Source organism: Dasypus novemcinctus, chromosome 6 (assembly GCF_030445035.2).
Source record: "Dasypus novemcinctus isolate mDasNov1 chromosome 6, mDasNov1.1.hap2, whole genome shotgun sequence".
Lineage (NCBI taxonomy): Eukaryota > Metazoa > Chordata > Mammalia > Cingulata > Dasypodidae > Dasypus > Dasypus novemcinctus.
Window position 1 is genome coordinate 82,529,385 of NC_080678.1, and position 24,179 is coordinate 82,553,563.

Below are 24,179 nucleotides of genomic sequence, written 5' to 3' on the forward strand. Positions count from 1 at the left end.
GGACTTGGAGATGTCCTAAATGATATTGCAGGGACAGATGCTGGACATTATACATCCTACCATAACCCACAGAATGTACTGGGGGAAGAGTGTAAACTACAATGTAAACTATTATCCATGGGGTACAGCAGTGCTCCAAAAGGTAATCACCAAATGCAATGAATGTGCCACAATGATGAAAGAGGTTGTTGATGTGGAAGGAGTGGGGTGGGGTGTGTGTGGGGTATATGGGAACCTCTTATATTTTTTATTGTAACATTTTGTGACCTATGTATCTTCAAAAAAATACAATTAAAAAAATGATGGGGTGGGGGTATGGGGAGTGGGGTATATGGGAACATCTTATGTTTTTTAATGTAATGTTTTGTGTGATCTATTAACTTTAAAAAAAGATAATAATTTAAAAAAAAATAGCTGAGCCTTGAACCCTGCATAAAGAAAAACTCAGAATCTCATGTAGTCTTGATACTAATCTTTTAGCATTAAATCATTTCTGCTCCTGCTTTTTCTTTTCCTTCTTCTTTTGTAATCATAACCTACTCCCCTGCTGTTACTTTGTTGTAGCTAAATTTAATTTCCATCAACTCATTTGGTTTATCATTTCCACATCCACTCAAAATTCAACACTATCTTTTCTGCAACAAGCTTCCTTCGCTCTTAAGAACCTTTCCTCTACTTATACATCCCTCTAGACTGCCTAACCTTGTGCATTATCAGAAGAGCCAATAGATATTGAGTCAGCATTCTAGTCTTTTGCATCATCTCTTTCAAATACATCCTCATCTCATTCCAAGTGTGTTTCTAGTATCATTGCAAATACCCTATCTGGAGTCTTTTCAGCCACTTCTCCAGGACTTCTGTGGAATAAAATAAGGAAGGTGCTAACCGTAATATTACTACAAACCCTGAAACGGTTTTCTGCATTTCTGCCTCTCCTCACATAGTTCTCAATCCTGTAGCACTTTCATGGTAGTCCATCGTGTCCTCAGCTGATAGTCTGACTGTTCTGGCAGCACTAAGTTTAATGCAAGGTTTAAAAGTAGCATCATTCCTATCCCAGCCACAGAACTTTGAGTTGATTTCTGATTCCGTACAACCTTAAGGAGTTAATTTCTGACTGCTTGCAAAACCCAGATGTGTAGAAATAAATCTCAAAAGTGACTACAGGGGAGCAGATGTGGCTCAAGCCATTGAGCACCTGCTTCCCACAAGGGGAGGTCCCAGGTTCTGTTTCCCGGTGATTCGTAGAAACAAAAACTCAATTAATAAGCAAACAGGGAAGCGGACTTGGCCCTGTGGATAGGGCGTCCACCTACCACTTGGGAGGTCTGTGGTTCAAACCCCAGGCCTCCTTGACCCACGTGGAGCTGGCCCATGTGCAGTGCTAATGCATGCAAGGAGTGCCATGCCATGCAGGGGTGTCCCCCGCGTAGGGGAGCCCCACGCACAAGGAGTGTGCCCGGTAAGGAGAGCTGCCTAGTGCGAAAGAAAGTGCAGCCTGCCCAAGAATGGCGCCGCATACACGGAGAGCTGACAAAACAAGATGACGCAACAAAAAGAAACACAGATTCCCAGTGCCGCTGATAAGGATAGAAGTGGTCACAGAAGAACACACAGCAAATGGACACAGAGAGCAGACAACTGGGGGCAGAGGGGAGGGGAGAAAAATAAATAAAAAATTAAAAAATTAAAAAACAAGCAAACAAATGAAAAAACAAACTCAGGGGAGCGTATGTGGCTCAGAGGCTGAGTACCAGCTTTCCATGTACGAGGTCCTAGCTTCAACCCCAGTCCTGGTACCTTAAAAAAGTTTAAAAATTTAAAAAATAAAATAAAATGACTACAAAGAAATCTGTATGTTAGATTCTGTGTTGTCACTCTTTAATGATGGCAAGATTCCAAGAGAGCAAACTATTAAAAGGAATAAAGAATGCTCACTGGGAGTAGGCAGTAAAGAAAGTTCCCTCCACCAACACACAAGCATTCATGCTATACTCACCTGGCACATGGATACAAGTAAACGTTCAAAATGCCCTGAGGTATCTGACCTAATGTCCTTTTCAAGGTCTTGCCCAAATTCTGATTGATAACATCGGACAATTTCTCGGATTTCCTGATTTGTTCTTGAGCACAAAATTTCGATCAAGACACGTTCCTGAGTTCCTGCTCCCTATATGAAATGAAAAAAAGGGGGAATTAATAGAAAAACAAAATCTCTGAAAGTAGTTAAATCTTACTATTCCATCAAATATTTCTTTGGCCTCCAGAACTGAGAAGATCTATATATTCAGATAATACGAGATAAGTTAACTATCACTATAAATTCTTTTTTTTTTTTAAGATTTATTTTTTTATTTATTTAATTCCCCTCCCCTCTCCCGGTTGTCTGTTTTCTGTGTCTTTTTGCTGCGTCTTGTTTCTCTGTCCGCTTCTGTTGTCGTCAGCGGCACAAGAAGTGTGGGCGGCGCCATTCCTCGGCAGGCTGCTCCCTCCTTCGTGCTGGGCGGCTCTCCTTATAGGTGCATTCCTTGGGTGGGGCTCCCCTACGCGGGGGACACCCCTGTGTGGCACGGCACTCCTTGCGCGCATCAGCACTGCACATGGGCCAGCTCCACACGGGTCAAGGAGGCCCAGGGCTTGAACTGCCGGCCTCCCATGTGGTAGACGGATGCCCTAACCACTGGGCCAAAGTCCGTTTCCCACTATAAATTCTTAACAATCATAATTTGTTGTGCATAATAGGATAATAATTTGTATATAATTTGTTGTGCAAAACAGGATAAATACACAGTCAATTACATATAGTAATATTACCTTCATTGCATTCCGTAAACTCCAGGCATCATAATATGTAGACGGCATAAACAGAGCAAGGATCAGTTCTTCCATATTTCCACTTAACTCTGATTTGAGATCTTTGATTAAATCCTGTTTAATTCAAACTACAAGTTAAGTATATGTGCTTACCAAATTTTGTTGCTTAAATCTTTTAAGGAAAATATGGAAAAATGTAATTGCTTTATGAAAACTTAAATTTCAAATCTGACTATTATATACTAAGAAGTAAATATATACATTTAAAGTTTGTTACAATTCAGCAAATACAGTTCATTCATTTTATCAATAAACAAAAGAAATTTTTATTGTAGTTCCACTTGTAGGAAGATATACATGAAATAAAGAATAACTCATATAAACAAAATGATAGCCAGATATTTATTTAGTACAAGGAACTGCTCAATGTTACATAAGGAAGTAAAAATCATCACCATCTTATTCTTATTTAGAAACATAAGATAAACATAAAAAAAGAGATAATGTAAGGCAACCTGTACTAACAGCACCAGATATGTAGCACAGAAATAAGTAACAGAGAAACCTGAAAGTTGGGTTAGAGAGCTCAAAGAAAGCTTTTCCTCTAGGTCTTGGGTACATAACTAGCAGAAAAAGAATGAGAAAGTTAAGTCAGGCTAGCAAAAAGTACTCAAACAAGGAAGAGAGCAGTGGTTCCCAGCTTTGGCTATGCATTAAAATCATCTATGGAGCTTACTTTTTTTTTTTTTTTTTGGAGTTTCAGGACTAAGATTCAGAGATTCTGTATGCGTTTTTAGTTCCACAGAGACTCTGATGCTCTAGTAGAGTTGAAAAGCAGTAGTACAGAAATAAGAGTAGAAAATTTTTATAGTAAGACAAAGTTATAACTATATGCTTGGGTTATTACCTTGGATGCCAAATTAAAGAATGTGGACCTGATTCTGTTTGCTGGGAGGAGCCACTGAAAACTTTTATTCAAGAAAATGGCATGAATGTATCAACAATATGCAGGTGGACTATGATGCTAAGAGGTTAAAGATGAAAACTTTTAGGCTATGAGAATATTTAGATAAGAAGTAATGAAGGCTCAGATTTTAGTGGTGTCAATAGAAGACGAAAGAAACAAAGTAGAGAGAAGATATGTTTTAAAGATCCATTTTACAGATTAATTCAACAAGACATAGTAAATAACTGGTTGCTAGGATATGGCAGTTTCTGGCATTCAGTAGTCATTGACTGAATGGAATGAAAAGAAGAAAACGGAATCAAAGATGACTCCATGGAAAGTTAGCAGAAAAGTATTTTTATTAATTAATAGGGAGTCAAGAGAAGTGGTAGCTGTGAGTAAGGAAAGGAGGCTGTGAGTTTAGTTTTCATTCCTAAGCAACAGATAATTCAAGATAGCAAAGCACAGACTATTTATCAACTAAAGAAATTTACACTATGGAAAATACTTTTGTGAGGAAAGTTAAGTCTGATGTATAATCTTAAAGAAATCCAGGGTTTACTTCACATGATCAACCTTAAGACTAAAGAAGTAGAACTGGGCTGGGCAGAGAAAGGCAGAGAAGAAGCAGCAAGGTAGGACCAATCAATACACCTCAACCTCCATTCTGAGAAAAGTAAACTAGATCTAGAGGATGTCAGGGAAGTTTTCAATTCTATCTAAATGCCACACCAGATGGGCAAGATGGCATCGGTAAGTGCACCCACATCATCTCTCCTACAAGAAAACGGCTGAGTGAGACAGAATCCTGCCTGAGTGAGCTGTTTCGGGAACCCACAAAACAGGAGGCTTCAGGACATCAATCTTGGAGAGAGTGCAACAAAAAGAGTGATAACTCAAGTTAAAACTGTGCTGCCGGCTTGTTTCATGTTTGCTGTGTTTCATCTTCTTTGAATTCCTCTTTTCTGTGTGTACTGATTTTGGCTACCAACACTATCTCTTTCTGTTCCTACATCTTTCTATCTTCCACGTTCTGTTGTTGTTCTTACATTCCACATCTCTTTGTTTAGCCACCAATTTTTCTGGCTTTATATTTCTAACACTTCTATTCTGTTTTGTTTTCTTTTATTAAGTCTTTCTGTAATTGTCCTTTCTTTTCTTTCTCTCTGCTTCACACTGGCCTTTTTTTTTTTAAAGAAGGTTTTTGTTTTTTTTATTTCTCTCCCTCCCTGCCCTCACCCCTCCATTGACAGCTCTGTGTCCATTTGCTGTGTGTTCTTCTGTGTCTGCTTGCGGGAATCTGTCTCTTTTTGTTGTGTCACCTTGCTGCTTCAGCTGTGTGTGTGTGTGCAGCGCCAATCCTGAGCAGGCTGCACTTTTTTCGCCCAGGGTGGCTCTCCTTGCAGGGTACACTCCTTGCACATAGGGCTCCTCTACCCAGGGGACCCCCCTGCATGACACAGCACTCCTTACGTGCATCAGTACTGCGTGTGGGCCCACGCTGGCCTTGTAATTCATACTATATTCTTCTCCATATACAGTAGCAGTTTGATATGGTCATGAATCCAAAAATAGATATTGGATTATGTTTGTAATCTGGTCTGTACCTGGGCATGACTGAGTTATGATTAGGGCTTTGATTGGGCCGTGCCATTAGGGCATTGATTCCTGGCCCCTTGATGGGTGGGGATTCACAGATAAAAGGCATGGCAAAGGACAGAATTAGGGTTTCTGACGATGGAGTTTTGATGTTGGAGTTTGATGCTGAAGTCTTAAGCAGGAGCCCAGGAAGTCAGCACACAGAGGAAAGAGAAGCAAACCCCGGGAAGAGAGGACCTGAGCCAGGAGAAGAACACAGAGGAATAGAGATGGCTTGTTAGACATGGCAGAAACCCCAGGGAGAGAGACAGAGCCGTTTGCCTCATAGTCTACAGCTGACCTTGTGGAGAAAACAGAGGAGCTGAGCCCAGAGGAACCCAGGAAGCCTGAACCCTTGCAGACATCAGCAGCCATCTTTCTCCAACACGTGAAAATAGACTTTGGTGATGGAAGTAACTTACGTTTTATGGCCTGGTATCTATAAGCGCCTACCCCAAATAAATACCCTTTATAAAAACCAACTTATTTCTGGTATTTTGCATCAGCACCCCCTTGGCTGACTAATACATTCAGTTTCCCATTTCACCGTAGATAGTCTGCTTTTTTATTCCTGTAACTCTACACTGCTTACATGAGTTTAATATTCATTCTTCTAGGTCTTACATAGTTCTTCTCCTAACATTTACTATCAAGACTATTATACCTTTTCTTTTCTTGCCTCTTTTGCTTTCCCTAATCATTTCCTTCACGAGAACTTAGACAGCAACAAGGAAACAGAATAAAAATAACAAAGGTTCAAAGACAACACTTAACACGCATACAAAAAAAGCAACTAAATAAAACCCAAGATTAGAGGGAGAAGCTAATCAACTAGACAAACCGATCAAGATAAAATGATAACCAGACAGCAACAAAAAATTACAAACCATACCAATAATAAGGAAGAAATGGCCCAGTCCAAAGAACAAACTAAAAACCAGGAAGAGGAACAGAACATCGAGCAACTAATCAAAGCTCTCTAAACAAGTATCATGAGCCAACTTAATGAAGTGAAGGAAGAGATTAAGGATATTAAGAAAACACTTGGAGGGAAGTGGACCTGGCCCAGTGGTTAGGGTGTTCATCTACCACATGGGAGGTCCGCGGTTCAAACTCTGGGCCTCCTTGACCCATGTGGAGCTGGCCCATGAGCAGTTTCTGATGCGCGCAAGGAGTGCCCTGCCACACAGGGGTGTCCCCCGTGTAGGGGAGCCCCACGTGCAAGGAGCGCACCCTGTAAGGAGAGCTGCCCAGCAGGAAAGAAAGTGCAGTCTGCCTAAGAATGGCGCCGCCCACACGGAGAGCTGACACAACAAGATGACGCAACCAAAAGAAACACAGATTCTTGTGGCACTGACAACAACAGAAGTGGACAAAGAAGACGACGCAGCAAACAGACAAAGAGAAAAGACAACCGGGGCGGGGGGGGGGGGGGTAGGTGGAGAAATAAATAAATAAATAAATAAATAAATAAAAGAAATTAAAAAAAAGAAAAGAAAACACTTGGAGAGCATACTGAAGAAATTGTAAATATACACAAAACGATAACGAATATGATGGTGATGAATGGCACAATCCAAGAAATCAAAAATACACTATCAGCAAATAACAGCACATTTGAACAGGCAGAGGAAAGAATTACTGACGTGGAAGACAATACATCTGAAATCAAAAAGACAGTAGAATAAAAGGATAAAAAAATCCAGCAGAGACTTAGGGATCTGATGACAATACAAAATGTACAAACATATGCATTATAGACATCCCAGAAGCAGAAGAGAAGGGAAAGGGGACAAAAGGGGTGTTGGAGGAAATAATGGCTGAAACCTTCCTAAACCTATTGAGGAAGATGGATGTACACATCCAGGAAGCACAGCATACCCCAAAGAGTATAAATCCCAACAGGCCTAATTCAGGACATATACTTGTCAAATTATCCAAAATGCTCAAGACAAAGAAAATACTGAAGGCAGCAAGAAAAAAAAGAGAACCATCCCATACAAGGGAAGCTCAATAAGACTAAGAGCTGATTTCTCATCTGAAACCATGGAGGCAAGAAGGCAGTGGTATGACATAGTCAAGGTACTAAAAGAAAATAATTTCCAGCCAAGAATACTCTAGCCAAGCAAAGCTGGCATTCAAAGATGATGGAGAGTTCAAAATATTCACAGATAAACAGAAACTAAGAGTGTATGCCAGTAAGAAACCTGCCCTTCAAGAAAGACTAACGGGAGTTCTGCAGGAGAGACAGAGTTGGAGGAGAATATAAGAATAACTAAAAAGACAAAAAGAGAAATAAAAACAACCTAAGACCTACACAAATCCAAAGAAAATATGGCTAATGTAAGTAATTCCTGGAGAATAATATACTGAATGTTAATGGACTAAAATCACCAGTCAAGAGACACAGATGGGCAGAATGGATAGGAAAAATGACCATTTTTATGCTGTCAAGAAACCCACCTTAGCCCCAGGGATTCAAGGTTGAAAGTGAATGGTTGGAAACAATCTTACAAGCAAACAATAGCCAAAAATGGGCAGGAGTAGCTATACTAATAACAGACAATAGACTTTAAATGCAAAACTATTGTGAGAGACAAAAATGGACCCTACACATTAGTAAAAGGGGTAAATCTTTCAAGAAGAAAGAATAATCATAAACATTTATGCACCTAACCAGGGCACCTTAAAATATGTGAGGCAAACACTAGAAAAACTAAGGGAAGGAATAGATGCCTTTACAATTATAGTGGGGGACTTTAATACACCATTATCACAATTAGAACATCTCAAGAGATAATCAATAAAGAAACAAAGACTTTGAATACTACCTTAGAGGATCTGGACCTAATAAACATATACAGAATACTATATTCAAATACAGCAGGATATACATTCTTCTCAAGAGTATATGGATCATTCTCCAAGATAGACCACATGCTAGGCCAGAGAGAAAGTCTCGATGAATTCAGAAAGACTGAAATCATATAAAATAATTTCTTAGACCACAGTGGAATGAAGCTGGAAATCTGCAAGGGCCAGAGAACCAGACTAGGAAGAAAGACATGGAAGTTAAACAATATACTCTTAGACAAACAGTGGGTGAAGGAGGAAATCTCAAAAGAAATCAGTAACTACTTGTAGCAGTTTGATATTATTGATGAATTCCAAAAGGAAATATTGGATTATGTTTGTAAACTGATTTTTTCCTCTGGGCATATTAGATTACATTGGATTCATAGGTTTACTTGATTGATTAATTATGTAAACCTCTTGTGTCAAGTAGGGCGTTGAGTCCCCACGTTTTGGTGGGTGGGGGCTCACAAATAAAAGGCATGGCAAAGGACAGAGTTGAGGGATCTTAATGTTGGAGTTTTGATGTTGGAGTTTGATGTTAAAGCTGGAGCCCTGGGAAGCGAGGAACACAGGAAGGCTGAACCCTTGCAGTGGGTCTAAGCCCCTTCTTGATTTAGAGGTGGAGTGGACATTGCCATCCCAGGTCCTCAGGATGGAGGAATAAAATACGGGTTAGAGTGGACTTACTTGTATTCTACTATAGAATTATTGTGACTCTAGCAATGATAGAAATTATATTATTTATGTGGAGACAGTGGCCATGGGAGTTGCTGAGAACAGGGAGAGGGAAGAAGAGGTGTGATAATAGGGGCATTTTCTGGACTTGGAGTTGTCCTGAATGATATTGCAGGGACAGATGCAGGACATTATATATCCTGCCATAACCCACTGAATGGACTGGGGGAGAGTATAAATTACAATGTAAACTATATTCCATGCTGTGTAGCAGTGCTCCAAAATGTATTCATCAAATGCAATGAATGTGCCACACTAATGAAAGAGGTTTTAGATATGGGAGGAGTGGGGGGGGGAGGGGAGGGAGGGGAAATATGGGAACCTCATATTTTTTAATCTAACATTTTGTGTGATCTATGTACCTTTTTAAAAAAAGACAATAAAAATATTTTTAAAAATAAAAATAAATAAATGCCACACCAATTGTGCATTTGTTTTTCCCTTTGTATCAGAGAAAAAGGGCACTTTTTAGCTATAGACTCTTGCTGGATTTACTCACTGATTATTCATTCAACAAATATTTATTAAGTGGCTACTTGTTCCTTGTCCTGTACTTGATACAATAAATAGGAAAATGAATATGATTGGATTTGCCCCAGGGGAGGTCACAGTTTAGGGGGGCTTCGGCAATTAGATGAATGAAGGCAGAGGTTTTACAAAACGTTGTGAAACCACAGGAAGAAGCAGATAAATTCTGCTATTCTTCAGAGTAGCTGATATTTTAAACTGAATCTTGAAAAAGTCTGCCAAGCAGATAAAGAGGAAATAGTGTTCTAGAGTGTTCAAGAGAATAGCATGTATGAATCAAAGAAGTTTGAAAGATCATGGTGTAAACAGGTTATGGCAAGAAGATTTACATAACAGAATACAGGAATATGGGATGTATTTAGAGTAAAAGAGAGGAGTGGAAGATGATACTGAGGATCAAGACTTAGCAGTGCTTATTTAATGAAGGCCTTAAATCTTACTGTAAGGAGAAGACTGAGAACCATCAAGCACTTGATGATGATCATGATCATATTCTACTGCACATTCATCACATATGAGACACAGAGTAAGGTATGACTACAAAATCAAGGACTATTCTAGAATTAAAAAGTGAATACTCCACTTCTGAAGTCTCTTCTGGTTTTCTTTACTTTATAACACAAGTACTAATAAAAAGATAGTATCAGTCTCCAGGCCACTGGTCATGCTCACTCCAGAAAAGGTAAAAACATACCTTGCCATACATGGTCTTAAAAGCTGCTTTAATTTTCTGCCTTTGATCGTTGGAACGGTTGGCTACAACATCTATAATTGCCTGTTCGTCTGTCCCTGGAAGAAACATACATGTGTAAGTAAGAAAAAAGTCTGTGCTGGGCACACCTTCAGGCTATTCCTCTGAATGCTTTAAGGCACTTGGTACTGGATTAAATTGAGGTGTGTGACACAAGCTGACACATAAGCTTGGTTTATGATAGATTTATTTTTATCTTAAAACCATTCAGTTTAACTTTTTATGAGAACAAAAATATATTACAAAGACAAAAATCTGTTTTCCTTACCAAAACCCTTCATTGCTTTTCGGAGAATTTCTGCATCTTTCAAGGCATCAAAGTTAGCAGCAGGTCGGATTGTTCCTTGAGTGCCCTGAGTCATTGCAGCAGACTGAAAACAGAAGACATAAAATTCAAGTCAGGATTCTCTGCTGACAGGAAGGCAATGTAAGACCTTCCCAAACATCACTCTTGGGCAATGAGGCTGGTGTTTAAGGTTTTAGGGCAAGAATGTGAGCATTTTAATAACCAGGGCCCATTCTGGAACAGACAGTAAAGACTTTCAACCTCAGGACAGACTTCTCTCCTGCCAACAGATGGCCAGACATCAATACTTTCAGTAGAGAAGATGGTGAAGCTTGTGAAATTAAAGTCACACTCTTTCTATGCATTGGCTTCTTTGCTGATAGAACAGGGGAGAAATGAGATTAAAACCCTTAGATAGTGTGAGATGAGTGGGAGAGTTTGATCTGAAGACAAAAGAATATAATAATTGTTTTAGTGATGGAGATAGAATATGAGTTACCCAACTAGATGAGATAAGCAATAAAATTTTGATATTATATTTTCATTTCCTATATGGGCTCTAATTATTAGACAAGAAATAAAACACTTTATAATAAAGGAACGCATAAAATAAAAGTAATAGTTAAGAGATTAGAAGATAAAATATTTTTTCATCTATTTTATAAGGAAATAAACCAGAAAACAAAACAGGGACTATATTTTCAAAATAAGGTGTTAAGTAAGTATTAAAAAACAAAGAAAGCTTCCGTTAATATAACCACTGTCACTAAAATCCTAAGTAGGCAAAAACTTTGTTTATAACACACTTTACTAGACAGCAAGAGAAACTAACCCTCATTATGTACGGCTTGATGATTCTCATTTTATGCCATCCTCTTCTTTAAAAAAAAATTCCATTTCATTCTAACCTCTGTTGGAAGTCTAAGTTTGAATCTTCATCAAGATTGCTACCATTCTCCAGGCATTATACCGAATACAAAGAAGTCTTGATAATTGAGGCCAAAACTCTAACTAGGAGAGATTTCTCAACAGAACAAAGCTCTGCACTATCTGCACCAAAAGTTCCACCCTTCGATCCCCATTTGGTTCTAACTTTCCTGATGAAAAACCAAAATAGAATTGAGAGTTAGTTCACTCAGGGACGTGACCTGGCCCAACTACCCATCTAAGACAGGAATTTTCTTTACATCATCCCTGACATACATTCTCTAAGGATTGTCATGACAGGGAGCTCATTCCTTCACAAGTAGCCTATTCTATTTCAATCTAAAAGCTCTCCCAAAGTCTATCACTGTTAACTTCCACCTATTGGTTTTAGGTCTGTCTGAACATGGATATTGTTGCATGAATAAATTGCATATATGTGTGTATGTGTTTTACTTGTAGTGTTTTTTGTTTGAAAATATTTTCTGTTGAGCCCTAAAATGATGTCCCTAAATTAAATTGTATACATGCGTAAACTAAAATAAAATCAAAAGCCTAATACAAAAATGATTAAAATTGCTATAGATTTATATGATTAACAACCAGCTTCAACAATAAAAAAAGATTGAAAGCAATTTATTATGTGCTTTGGAGGAACATAACTTATTGTTCAAAGAAGCAGCACTATAACAGAGAATACTGATTTAGATGTCAGAAGACCTAAGATCTAGCCACACCTTTGTCTTTCACAAGCTGTGTGACCCTGGACAGGTTTCTAAACCTCCCTGGAGCTCAAATTCCTCAATTAAGAAAGTAAACCAAAACCCGCTTCTTCTACTGTAATTTATCTCCTACCCCAGCCAAAATAAGATTGAAAATGTCAAATCTTCATAAATATGTAGTGTGGAAATCAATGAGAAAATCAGGATAAAGATAAACATAAGAGTAAACTGTTTATGTTCCAAGTAACTTGCACAGGACATAAAAGAATTAACAAAGCAATTAAAGAATGAAACTTAGTCTTAAAATAAGGAGTTAAAAAAAAAAGTAAGGAGCTACATAAAGATGGGGCAAAGATTTGATAAATGGGGAAACTTCTGGGACTAATGAGAAATCAATTCAATTGGTTATCATGTTTAAAGCTCTGCCAGGCACCACAGGGACATAAAACACAAACAGCTGAACTCTAGAAAGTTGTAAGAGGTAAGTACATGAGATAACAGAAACAAATGAAAGAACATACAGAAGATCTAGTGATTAGTGGACATGAGAAAACCTTACTCACTTCACTGCCATAATCCAAAGAAACAGGAGAGAAAACAGGATAGGAAGGAAAGGATTCTGTATTGATCTGAAAGAAGAGTGGAAAATTATGAAGGTCAAAGCAGAAAACAAACCCTTACACCCTTCATAAAATACTTCCAGAAATACCAATCACTCATTCACCTAAGTTCATAGTTAAAATTGCCAGAGAAGGGAAAGAAGAGAAAAAAGAACTAAAACCAATGCCAAGAGCAGAAATGTATCTCTAGGAAAAAGTTACTGGTATCACCACCTTCGAGAAGGACCTATGCTTGTCTTATAAGGTTATCAGGGGAAGCAGACTTGGCCCAATGGATAGGGCGTCCGCCTACCACATGGGAGGTCCAAGGTTCAAACCCCGGGCCTCCTGACCCGTCTGATGAGCTGGCCCATACGCAGTGCTGATGTGCGCAAGGAGTGCCATGCCATGCAGGGGTGTCCCCTGTGTTGGGACCCCCATGCAGAAGGAGTGCGCCCCGTAAGGAGAGCCGCCCAGCGTGAAAAAAGTGCAGACTGCCCAGGAATGGTGCACACATGGAGAGCTGATGCAGCAAGATGACGTAACAAAAACGCGACACAGATTCCAGGTGCTGCTGACAAGAACACAAGTGAACACAAAATAACACACAGCGAATGGACACAGAGAGCAGACAAGTGGTGGTGGTGGTGGTGGTGGGGGAGATTGTTACACGTTCACTAAGCCCTTTCTCTTCTAGGTACAAAGTTATTAGGGCACTATTTAAAAGCAGATGGACCAAACATCGCAAGGACCAAACAGAGCAAGAAGTCTATGAGAAGCAGAAATTTAAGTCTTAAGCTACTGTAATAGACCATCTCCCCTGTCTCATGGAAGATTCAATTATCTGCAAAAGAATGGTGACCTTCTTTGGCATTATCCAGTTACCCATGCTAAATTTTTAAAAATAGGAGGAAAAAATACCTGATGAGGATAAGGAACTTGTCCTCCAGGATACTGAGAAGGTATGTGCCCTCCAGGAAAGCCACCTATATGTTAAAAAACAAACAGGTCTTAAATAATTTAATTTTCAAAACATCATTATTATTAATATGGAATCATATGAAAATATTCACACTTTTATTCACTAAGATAAATTTTTCTTTTTTAGGGTGATTTTTAAAATATTATAATTGACTGAATCTGAAACCAACTCCGGTTATAAGGACAGTTTTGTAATATTCCATCTCCTACATAAGATCCTAGTAAATAATTGTGATGGTTAGGCTATTGTGTCAACTTGGCCAGGTAATTGTGTCCAGTTGTTTGGTCAAGCAAGCACTGGGCTAATTGTAATATAAAGGCTATGAACTTTAGTCACCATTGACTTTACTGAAGTGGTAAATCATAGATAGCGAATTATAATTACATCAATCAGGGAGACTGCCATCAGTAATAAGTGAGGCTTTATCCAATCAGTTTGAATGCCTTAAAAAGGGAAGTGATTCCAACATTTAGTGAGAATTTCCCATCTTGCCTTTGGACAGCCAACGTCTCCCAGAACTAATCAAGAACCTTCATTGGACTTTCACTGAAGCCCTGGTTGCAGCCTACCTGCGGAACCTGGACTTGTGCATCCCCACAGCAGCATGAGAAACTCTTATAAAATCACATACTATTGACAGGTATCTCTTGTTGATTCTGTTTCCCTAAAGAACCCTGACTAATACGATAATGCTTTTTTATTTTTATTTTTTGTAACACTAGAAGTAAGTTAAATACTGATTCTAACTAGAAAAGATGTCAGGATAGAGTTCTGGGGATTTTTTTCAGTAGTAGCATAAGAAGGGGCAGAGAAGTTTCTGTGAAGATTTTGCTTTTTGGCTTTGGGACAGCCTTTTTATTTGAGGAGGAAGAGGTACTGTGTATTAAATGCAGGACCTCATATGTGGGAAGCAGGTGCTCAACCACTGAGCTACACCTGCTCCTCTGGGACAGGCTTTTTAAAAGAAAAAAGTGGGCCATTATCTCCACATTAGTGATTAAACCTTTCCACCAAATTAATCCATCTCATGGAACCAAATATTGAAATTATTTATAGACATACTTAGTATAAATATTGACTAAAGACTATTACAAATAAAAACTAAGTTCTCCCAATGGCAATTAAATAACTAAAAATATCATGGTATTGTTTTTCCCTCTGAACAGCTGGTACCAACCTGGTATTGGAACCTGTGCTGGGCCACCACCATAAGACTGTGATGGTGGCTGTGGATAACCAGAAAAGGCTGTTCCACCTGGTACAGCTCCAAATCCTTGGCCTGGAGTAACTGAAGAAAAAGAATCATTAAATAAGCCATAGTGATAGATTTGAAAAAAGGTCTACTATTAATGTTGGGAAAATATGCTATTAATGCTAATAACAGTAGCTCCCTTTTATCTAAATTCAACTTCTTACCAACTCCTTCCCCATTAAAAAATAAATTTAAAAACTTTTATCTTCCTTACTAACTTCAATATAAAAATATTACTTTTTAAAAAATCTTTGGACAAAGCTGTCCTAAGGATCAGTCATACTACCTAGATATTGAAGTGTCTTAAATCAGTTCCTAAGATGATAAGCAAGCAATGTGTTATATATAGATTCTTCACTACGCTGAGATTTATTCCAATTCCCTTCAGCATGAATTTTTAAAGACAGCTCCCAGCTTTCATACCCTTTGAGAATCTTTATCCCTCTCTCATGTCAGCTATGTCCTGACTCTGTCTAAGGTTGCGAATAAGCTAGGCGTGACTCTAACTTCATAAGTGACAGCGGGAATGAAAAGAATAAATGGGAGAAGGAAAAAGTGGTACAGCAATCCCATATCACCACTAATTTCAAGCCCCATCACTCACCTCCAGGATAGGATGGGGCTCCTCCCGGCTGTGGAGCACCAGGATAGCCTCCAGGGGCTGGATAGCCTCCAGGCACAGAGTAGCCTCCAGCTCCTGGGTAGCCACTACTTGGTGCTGGTGGATAGGTACCTCCTCCCATTGGAGGGAACCCACTAGGATAAGGATATTGACCCGGCGGGGGAAAAGATGACTCCTGACCTGCTGGCTAAAAATCAGAAACATTTTCAAATGAATGTGATCATAGAGAAATGTGTATCACCAACCAAAAAACCAAACAAAAGTGTTAACTTTAAGGTCTATTTTGTTTTTTTATATTTTACAAATCCCATTAGAAATCTTGGTATCTTACACTCATTTATCAGGATACTTGTTTGTCAGAACTCATTAAATTTAATTCTACCTGGGTTAGGCAGGAGTCCTCAGTTTCACTATTTGGGAGTTAAGAACCAAGTTCCTTCCAAACATCAAGACTTCAGAACAACTAAGCTTATTAATTCCTTCATTTCCTAGTATCTGGAAATAAGAAAAATATCTCTTCTCTATCCTGAAGAGAAGCATTCATTGCTCTCTTGCAACATATCTGGAATTTATAAAGGTTTCCTAAGTCATGCACTGTGTGTGACGTTTTGGAGCAAGTTATTGTTTCCAGACCTCAGTTAAGAATAGACAACATCTAAGTGTGGTGAGATTGTTACATGTTCACTAAGCCCTTTCTCCTCTAGGTACAAAGCTGGACGCCATTTCCCAAACCCCCTTGCATTGAGATAAGCCCACATGACTGAATCCTGGTGAATGAATATAGCCTTGCAACCTGGCCTCTAAAGATCTCCTGCCCAATCTGCCATGCTCTCTCTCTCTTCCTCTGTCTTTCTCTTCTGCTAGCCAAAATCAGAGGATCCAGTGGAGGACTCCGGTACCAAGAGGATCAGAGAGCCAGTCCACAGAAGGAGCCTGGAAACCTGAAAGGCTGCATGAATGATGCCTCCTCCATCCCGTCTTCCCCTCCCACTGACTTCCAGGAGACCAAAGTAAACAAAAAATAAAATATTATGTTAAGTCATTGAGATTTTGAAGTTGTCTCTTTCAGCAATTAGCCTACTCTGACTGAAATGGTTGCCAGAATCCAGTTTAGTACATGGGGATTTAGGAACATAAACATAATTCTAATTTCACCTATGATAAATTCAGGAGAGCTACATATTCACTCTATATAAGGATACACACATCATTAACCTGTATAAGCCCCACTTTCTATTTTCCTCAGGTCAGAAAACAGCCTGACATAAGTATAAAACTGAAATACATAATTCTTATTTATGCCTCAGCTGTGAGTTTAGTCCTCATAATAGTAAGCATATCAGCAAGGTACAACTTTAGAGTACATTTATAAAATATACTCCAAATACTAAGTATCAGAACTACAAATTCAGGGCCCTTAAATCCACTGGACATTGTAATCTCTGAATCAAAGCTTTCATAAGGTTTTAAACCTTCAAACACAAAGGTTAAAAATTTAACTCACAAAAAGAAAAACAAACAGATAAAAACGAAACAGCTGGTAACTCATGGGCTGGATTTAACTTACACCTTTTACTGGCTCATACAGCATTTAACATTTTAAAAAATTAATTTCCAATGTTTAAAATCTTGACAATTTCACATAAAATCCAGATTTCTGGCTTTATTTAAAAAAACTAGAATATCTCACAACACTGGATCTTCTCCCTGCTTGGACACCTCTGGCTAGAGCTAAGTAGCTCTAGCTATGGCATTCCATAGATGAGGTGAGTGCTCTCTAGTTCTTCCATAATACCAGCCCTTCACTCACTTATTCTACTCAGTCCCTCTGGGCATTTGAGTTTATGCCCTGGTCTAGCAGATATGTCAGATCTGTCATGGACTATTCCTATTCAATACCCATTCCAAGCTATTTGAATACTATAAGCAGCAATACTTACAGGATATCCAGGGAAAGGTGGGTAGCCACTGGGGGGATAGCCTGGGTATGACATTCTGTAACAACAATAAAAAACATGTCTTTTGTAATTTCTTATAAGGATTAAGGCCTTTGAAGAAATATGTAACAAAAGGTTTTTATATAAAATATACCTTCCTTCAAAAAAGTCTGGGGGTAAAGGGTCCTGAATAGCTAAAACCATCTTGAAACAGTAAGAATGAAGTTGGAAGACACACATTTCCCTATCTTAAAACTTATTACAAAGGCACAGTAACCAAAACAGCATGGTACCGGAACAAGGACAGACATATAGAACAATGGAATTGAATTGGGAGCCCAGAAATCAACCCTCACATGGATGGCCAACTGATTTTTGACAAGGTGGCAAAGACTCAATTAGGAAAGAAAGTCCGTTTAATAACTGGTGCTGGGAAAACTGGCGGTCCATTTGCAAAAAGAGGAGGACCCTATCTCTCACCAAATAAAATAATCAAAGACCTAAATTTAAGAGCTAGAACTATCAAACTCCTAGAAGAAAACGTAGGCAAGCATCTTTAGGGACCTTGTATTAAGCAATGGTTTCTTAGACTTTACACCCAAAGCAGGAGCAATAAAAGAAAAAATAGATAAATAGGGCCTCACCAAAATTAAAAACTTTTGTTCTTCGAAAGACTTTATCATAAAAGTAAAATGACAACCTACACAATAGGACAAAATATTTGGAAACCACATACCCAAAAAAAGTTTAATATCTAGAATCTATAAAGAAATCCTTCAACTTAACAACAAAAAGAAAAAAAAAAAAAACAATTAAAAAATAGGCAAAAGATTTGAATTGACATCTCTCTAAAGAGGATAAACAAATAGCTAGAAAGCACAGAAAAAATTCTCAACAACATTAGCCATTAGAGAAATGTATATCAAAATCACAAGATACAATTTTATACCCATTAGAATGTCTGCTATTAAAAAAACGGAAAATAACAAATGTTGGAGTAGATGTGGAGAAAACAGGAGTACTCATTCATTGGTGGTGGCAATGTAAAATGAAGGTAGCTGCTGTAAAAGATAGTTTGATGGTTCCTCAGAAAGCTAAGCATAGAATAACCATATGACTAGGCAATCTCACTACTAGGTATTTCAAAAGAATTCAGAGCAGGAACTCAAAAAGATATCTGCATACTGATGTTCATAGTGGCATTATTCACAATTGCCAAAATATGGAAGCAACCCAAGCATCCATCAACTGATGATTGGATAAATATAATGTGGTATATCCATATAAATGAATATTTTTCAGCTGTAAAATAGAATGAAGTCCATGAAGTGGATGTGGCTCAAGCAGCTGACCACCTACCTCCCACATGGGAGATCCCAGGTTTGGTTTCCAGTACCTCCTGAAAAAGCGAAAACAACAAGCAAAACAAATGAAAAATAAAAATGATGAGGCTCAGTGGTTGAGCACTGGCTTTCCACATACGAGGTCCCAGGTTTAATCTCTCCCCCAAAAAAAGAAATGTGACATGAATGGATCTTGAAGACATCATGTTGAGTGAAATAAGCCAGACACAAAAGGACAAATATCATATGAGCTCACTGATTTGAAACATTAAAATAAACAAACTCATAGCATCAGAATCTAGAATATAGATGACCAAGGGACAGAGTGGGGAAAGGGAATGGGAAGTTAAGGCTTAAAATGTATAGGGTTCCTATTTGGAAGGATGGAAATGTTTTGAACGAGGGTGACAGTAGCACAACACTGTGATATCAATTAACAGCACTGATATATATATATCTGAATATGATTAAAAAGGGAAATGTGGCGGCAGACTTGGCCCAGTGGTTAGGGCATCCGTCTACCACATGGGAGGTCCACAGTTCAAACCCCGGGCCTCCTTGACCTGTGTGGAGCTGGCCCATGCGCAGTGCTGATGCGCGCAAGGAGTGCCCTGCCACGCAGGGGTGTCCCCCACGTAGGGGAGCCCCACGCGCAAGGAGTGTGCCCTGTAAGGAGAGCCGCCCAGGGCGAAAGAAAGTGCAGCCTGCCCAGGAAAGGCGCTGCACACACGGAGAGCTGACACAACAAGATGACGCAACAAAAAGAAACACAGATTCCCGTGTCTCTGACAACAGTAGAAGTGGACAAAGAAGACGCAGCAAATAGACACACAGAACAGACAACCAGGATGGGGGGGAAGGGGAGAGAAATAAATAAATAAATAAATCTTAAAAAAAAAAAAAAAGGTCCATACATTCTAATCAAGTCTGTTTTAATCTGTAAACCTCCTCTCCCTCCTTCCTAACCCCTTGTAGTTTATCTATTGAAGAAACCAGGCAGTATGTTCTAAAGTTTCCCATTATCTAGATTTTGCTGATTGAATCCCCATAGTGTTGCTTAACAGTTATTTCCTATAAATCAGCAGTCAGAGCTAAAGGCTTTATCAGATTCACCTTAATTTTTTTGGGCATGAATATTTAACAGGTGTTTTGTGTACTTCCATGAGGAAACACACAATGACCACTTGCCTTTATTAACTGCTTATCAATAACTCAATCAAATTATCTCATTCTTCATTTATTACCTGGAATATTTCTTTGAAATTTCCTCTTATCAACTATGTGGTTTTCCTGAAGTACAGTTTATATAGGAAAGGTAGACTAAAGCTCAATTCTTTCTCTTTATCGATGGTTTAAAATAACAAATTGGGGAAACGGATGTGGCTCAAATGATAAGAGTTTCCGCCTACCATATGGGAGGACCTGGGTTCAAACCTGGGGTCTCCTGGTGAAATAGAAGAGGAAGTGTGCCCACGAGCAAGTCTGTGCCTGCATGAGTACCCGCGTGGTGAGCCAATGCCCCGCAAAAGGGAGTCACGCAACAAGATGATGATGCATCCAAAGAGACGTAAGGGGAGAGTCAAAGTGAAGCTCAGTAGAAACCAGGAACTGAGGTGACGCAATTGACAAGGAACCTCTCTCCCCATCAGAGGTCTCCAGGATTGAATCCTGGTGAATCCTAGAGGAGAGAAATGAGAAGAGAAGACAACACAAACAGAAAAAACAGCAGGGCAGGAGGAGAGGAAGGGAGGGGAGGAAAGGAGGAAAATAAATAAACCTTTAAAAAAAATTCTTAAAAAAAGGATGTTGGATGAGCACAACAAAGAATTTGCAAACATACATAGAAAAATAGCAGATCATATGGGAATTAATATGCAATAAATGAAATTAAAAATACATTGGAAACATATAATAGCAGATTCGAGGAGGCAGAAGAAAGGATTGGTAAGCTTGAAGAAATAAAAAGTAAACATATGAAAAAACAGATGAAGAAAAGATTGGAAAAAATTGAACAATGTCTCAGAGAACTAAATTACAGCAAAAGGCATGTAAACATATGTTATTGGTGTCCCAGAAGGAAAAGATAAGGGAAAAGGGGCAGAAGGAATATTTGAAGAAACAGTGGTAGAAAATCTCCCAATCCTATTGAAGGGCATAGATATCCATGTCCAAGAAGCACAACATATCCCATCCAAATAAATGTGAATAGACCAACTCCAAGACACGCACTAATCAGAATGCCAAATGCCAAAGACAAAGAGAGAATTTTAAGAGCGGCAAGAGAAAAGCAATGCATAACGTATGATTAAGTTTTGACTTCTCACCAAAAACCATGGAAGGAAGAAGACAGTGGTAAGATATATTTAAGATACTTCAAGAGAAAAACTTACAACCAAGAATCTTATATCCGGCAAGATTGTCTTTCAGAAATGAGGGGGAGTTTAGAATATTCACAGATAAACAGAAACTCAGAGATTTATAACGAAGGGACTGGCTTTGCAGGAAATACTAAAGGGTGCGCTACAGCCTGAAAAGGAAAGACAGGAGAGAGAGGCCTGGAAGAGAGACTAGAATGAAAATTATATCAATAAAAGTGAGCTCCATAGATGCCAGAAGAGAGAGAGTTCAAACAGCTGAAGCCCAGGAGTGATGAGCAATTCGCATGGCAGTTTCTAATTGAGCAGTTGAGGACACCTGGAAAGAAGTGAGCCCTACACCAGAATGATACAGGAAGCCCTGAGAGACCAGCCCTATGCCAGTCTATAGCTGAGATTGGAAGAAGCAGGGCCCATGGAGCCTTAAGAGGAAGAAAGGAGGACAGATCAGGCAGAGATCGCCCACCTTCTTGCTTCAACATATGGCAACTGACTTGGTGAGAAAGCAACCCTGAGTTGGACTCTTTAGGGCCTTATAACTGTAAGCTTTTACCCTAAATAAATACCCTTTACAAAAGCCAACAACAACAAAAAAATAAAACTAAAAAAAAAAAACCTAAAACTAAAAGTGTCGAGTGGTGAAAATAAAATATGACATATAAAACCCAAATGTTCTTGAATAAACTTAATCAATGATGTAAAGCACTTGTATTCAAAAAACAACTCATTGTTAAAAGAATCAAAAAAGGCCTAAATAATTGGAAGAACATTCATGCTCACAGATTGGAAGACTAAGAACCACTAAGATATCAATTCTACTCAAATTGATATAGATTAAATGCAATCTGATAAAAATCCCACGGGCATTTTTAAAATAAATGGAAAACATAATTTTCAAATTTATTTGGAAGGGTATGGGGTCCTGAATAGCCAGAAACATCTTAAAAAGGAAAAGTGAAGGACTTCTGGAGGACTCTCATTTCTGGACTTTAAATTGTATTACCCACCTACAGAGACAAAAATAGCATGGTACTGGCATAAAGACAGACATATAGACCAATGGAACTGAACTGATGATTCAGAAACAGACCCTCACATCTATGTTCAAGTGATCTTTAACTAGCTTGTCAAAACCACCCAGCTCAGGCAGAACAGTCCATTCAACAAATAATGCTGAGAGAACTGGATATCCATAGCCAAAAGAAAGAGGACCCCTTTCTCATATCTTATACAAAAGTTAACTCAAAAGGAATCAAAACCTAAATATAAAAGCAAGAACCATAGCTTCTAGAATAAAATGTCAGAAAATTGCTTCAAGCCCTGCTGGTAGGTGGTGGATTCGTAAAGGAGATAAGAGGACTGAGATGGACTACTGATGTTTAATGTATGTAGAAGTTTTAATTAGCTTTATGGTAAATGTGCGAAAATGTAGAGAGTTGATGGTAACACTTTAGAGTCAGTAATAGCTCGTTTATAAATAAGGATATGGCTGAAAATGGAAGTCTGGGATGTAAATGCCAATTGACAGAATGCTAAAGAATAATCTAGGAACTGAACAGCACAGTAAACCCAAAGATGGATGAGAATTGTGATGGATGGTACAGATGCAAGAGTGTCCTTTGTGAGCTACAGCAAATGTACATCACTATTGCAGGGTGGTGGGAATGTTTAAAAGCATGGGAAAAATACAACTGAGTGAGGTATGGACTGTGGTTAACAGTAATAATGTAATATTCTTGCACCTATGCCAAAGATACACTGTGTTGATAATGGGGGAGTATGGATAATGTGTGCCAGATGTATGCTATGGACCTGGTAATAATCTGTAACAAATGTTCCACACCACACTGTGGTGTGTCGATAAGAGGGGCGTTGTTTAGGAATTCTGCACATGCGCATGATTCTTTTGTAAGTTTACAACTTCTGTCATGAAAATATATTTAAAAAGTAATAGGGTGGGTTGAGGAAAATTACACCAAATATAAGATAAGGACTATAATTAGTAGTAAGATTTTGACAATATTCTTTATAAATTGTAACATATGTCTCATGACAATGCAAGGTGTTGGTGGAGGGTTGATGTATGGGACCCCTGTATGACATTATGCATGTTTGGTTTGTAAGTTCACAATTTTTATTACACATTTATTGTTTATGTGTTCATGTACAGATGATATAAAAGTAATAATAATAAGGTGCGCTGGGGAAAAATACTTTGGTTAGTAGAAATATTGTGAGGACGCTCTTTAATCATTAGTTAAAAATGTTTAACAACAATGCAAGATATTGGTGGTAGGGTGAGGTATGAGAGCCCTGTATGATGTTTGTTTGTTTTGTAAGTTCACAACTATTACTATATACTATTTATGTATGTTCATGTATGAGTGATATACTTCGATAAATTTTTAAAAAATGAAAAGGAAGCAGATGTGGCTCAAGTGGTTGAGCTCCCAACTACTACATGGGAGGTCCCGGGTTCAGTTTCCGGTGCCTCCTAAAGAAGATGAGCAAGACAGTGAGCTGACTAACAGGCTGGCTCAGAGAGCTAACACAACAGAGACACAAGGGTACATGCAAGAGACTAAAATCTTTGGGCTGTCCATGTGCCAGCTAGGCCCTGAATCTCAAGGGAGTTGCAACATCTACTCTCAAGTTCATTGGACTCACCCAGGACAACTAACAAGGTGATGATGATGGACAACAACCATCCCAAGGAACAGAATCTACAACTGCAAACAAGACAGGCCCCTCCATCTGCCCAATGGAATCAAAGCCACCTCTCAAGTAGAGGTGGAGTGGGTATCACCATCCCAGAATCCTCAGGATTGGGGAATGAACTATGGACTAAAGAAGACTTCCTGGTATTCTA

The 24,179-nt window shown here is 38.7% G+C and overlaps 1 protein-coding gene across 4 annotated transcripts in view; it reads right to left on the bottom strand.

The window, feature by feature from the left end:
• Window positions 1-24,179, bottom strand: part of ANXA7 (annexin A7) — a 39,559-nt gene that overhangs the window by 9,380 nt on the left and 6,000 nt on the right. The window contains exons 1-10 of one of the 4 annotated variants that reach the window (XM_023583230.2): window positions 18,952-18,985; window positions 17,596-17,650; window positions 15,638-15,842; window positions 14,959-15,069; window positions 13,721-13,785; window positions 12,764-12,829; window positions 10,537-10,639; window positions 10,212-10,306; window positions 2,815-2,928; window positions 2,000-2,170 (exon numbers count right to left, since the gene is read on the bottom strand). In XM_023583230.2, the coding sequence (XP_023438998.1) occupies window positions 2,000-2,170; window positions 2,815-2,928; window positions 10,212-10,306; window positions 10,537-10,639; window positions 12,764-12,829; window positions 13,721-13,785; window positions 14,959-15,069; window positions 15,638-15,842; window positions 17,596-17,649 (984 nt within the window). In that variant the 5' untranslated portion in view covers window position 17,650; window positions 18,952-18,985. Of the gene's footprint in view, window positions 1-1,999; window positions 2,171-2,814; window positions 2,929-10,211; window positions 10,307-10,536; window positions 10,640-12,763; window positions 12,830-13,720; window positions 13,786-14,958; window positions 15,070-15,637; window positions 15,843-17,595; window positions 17,651-18,951; window positions 18,986-24,179 lie in introns of those variants that run through there. The other 3 variants (XM_004473811.5, XM_058299014.1, XM_004473812.5) reach the window with 3 other exon arrangements.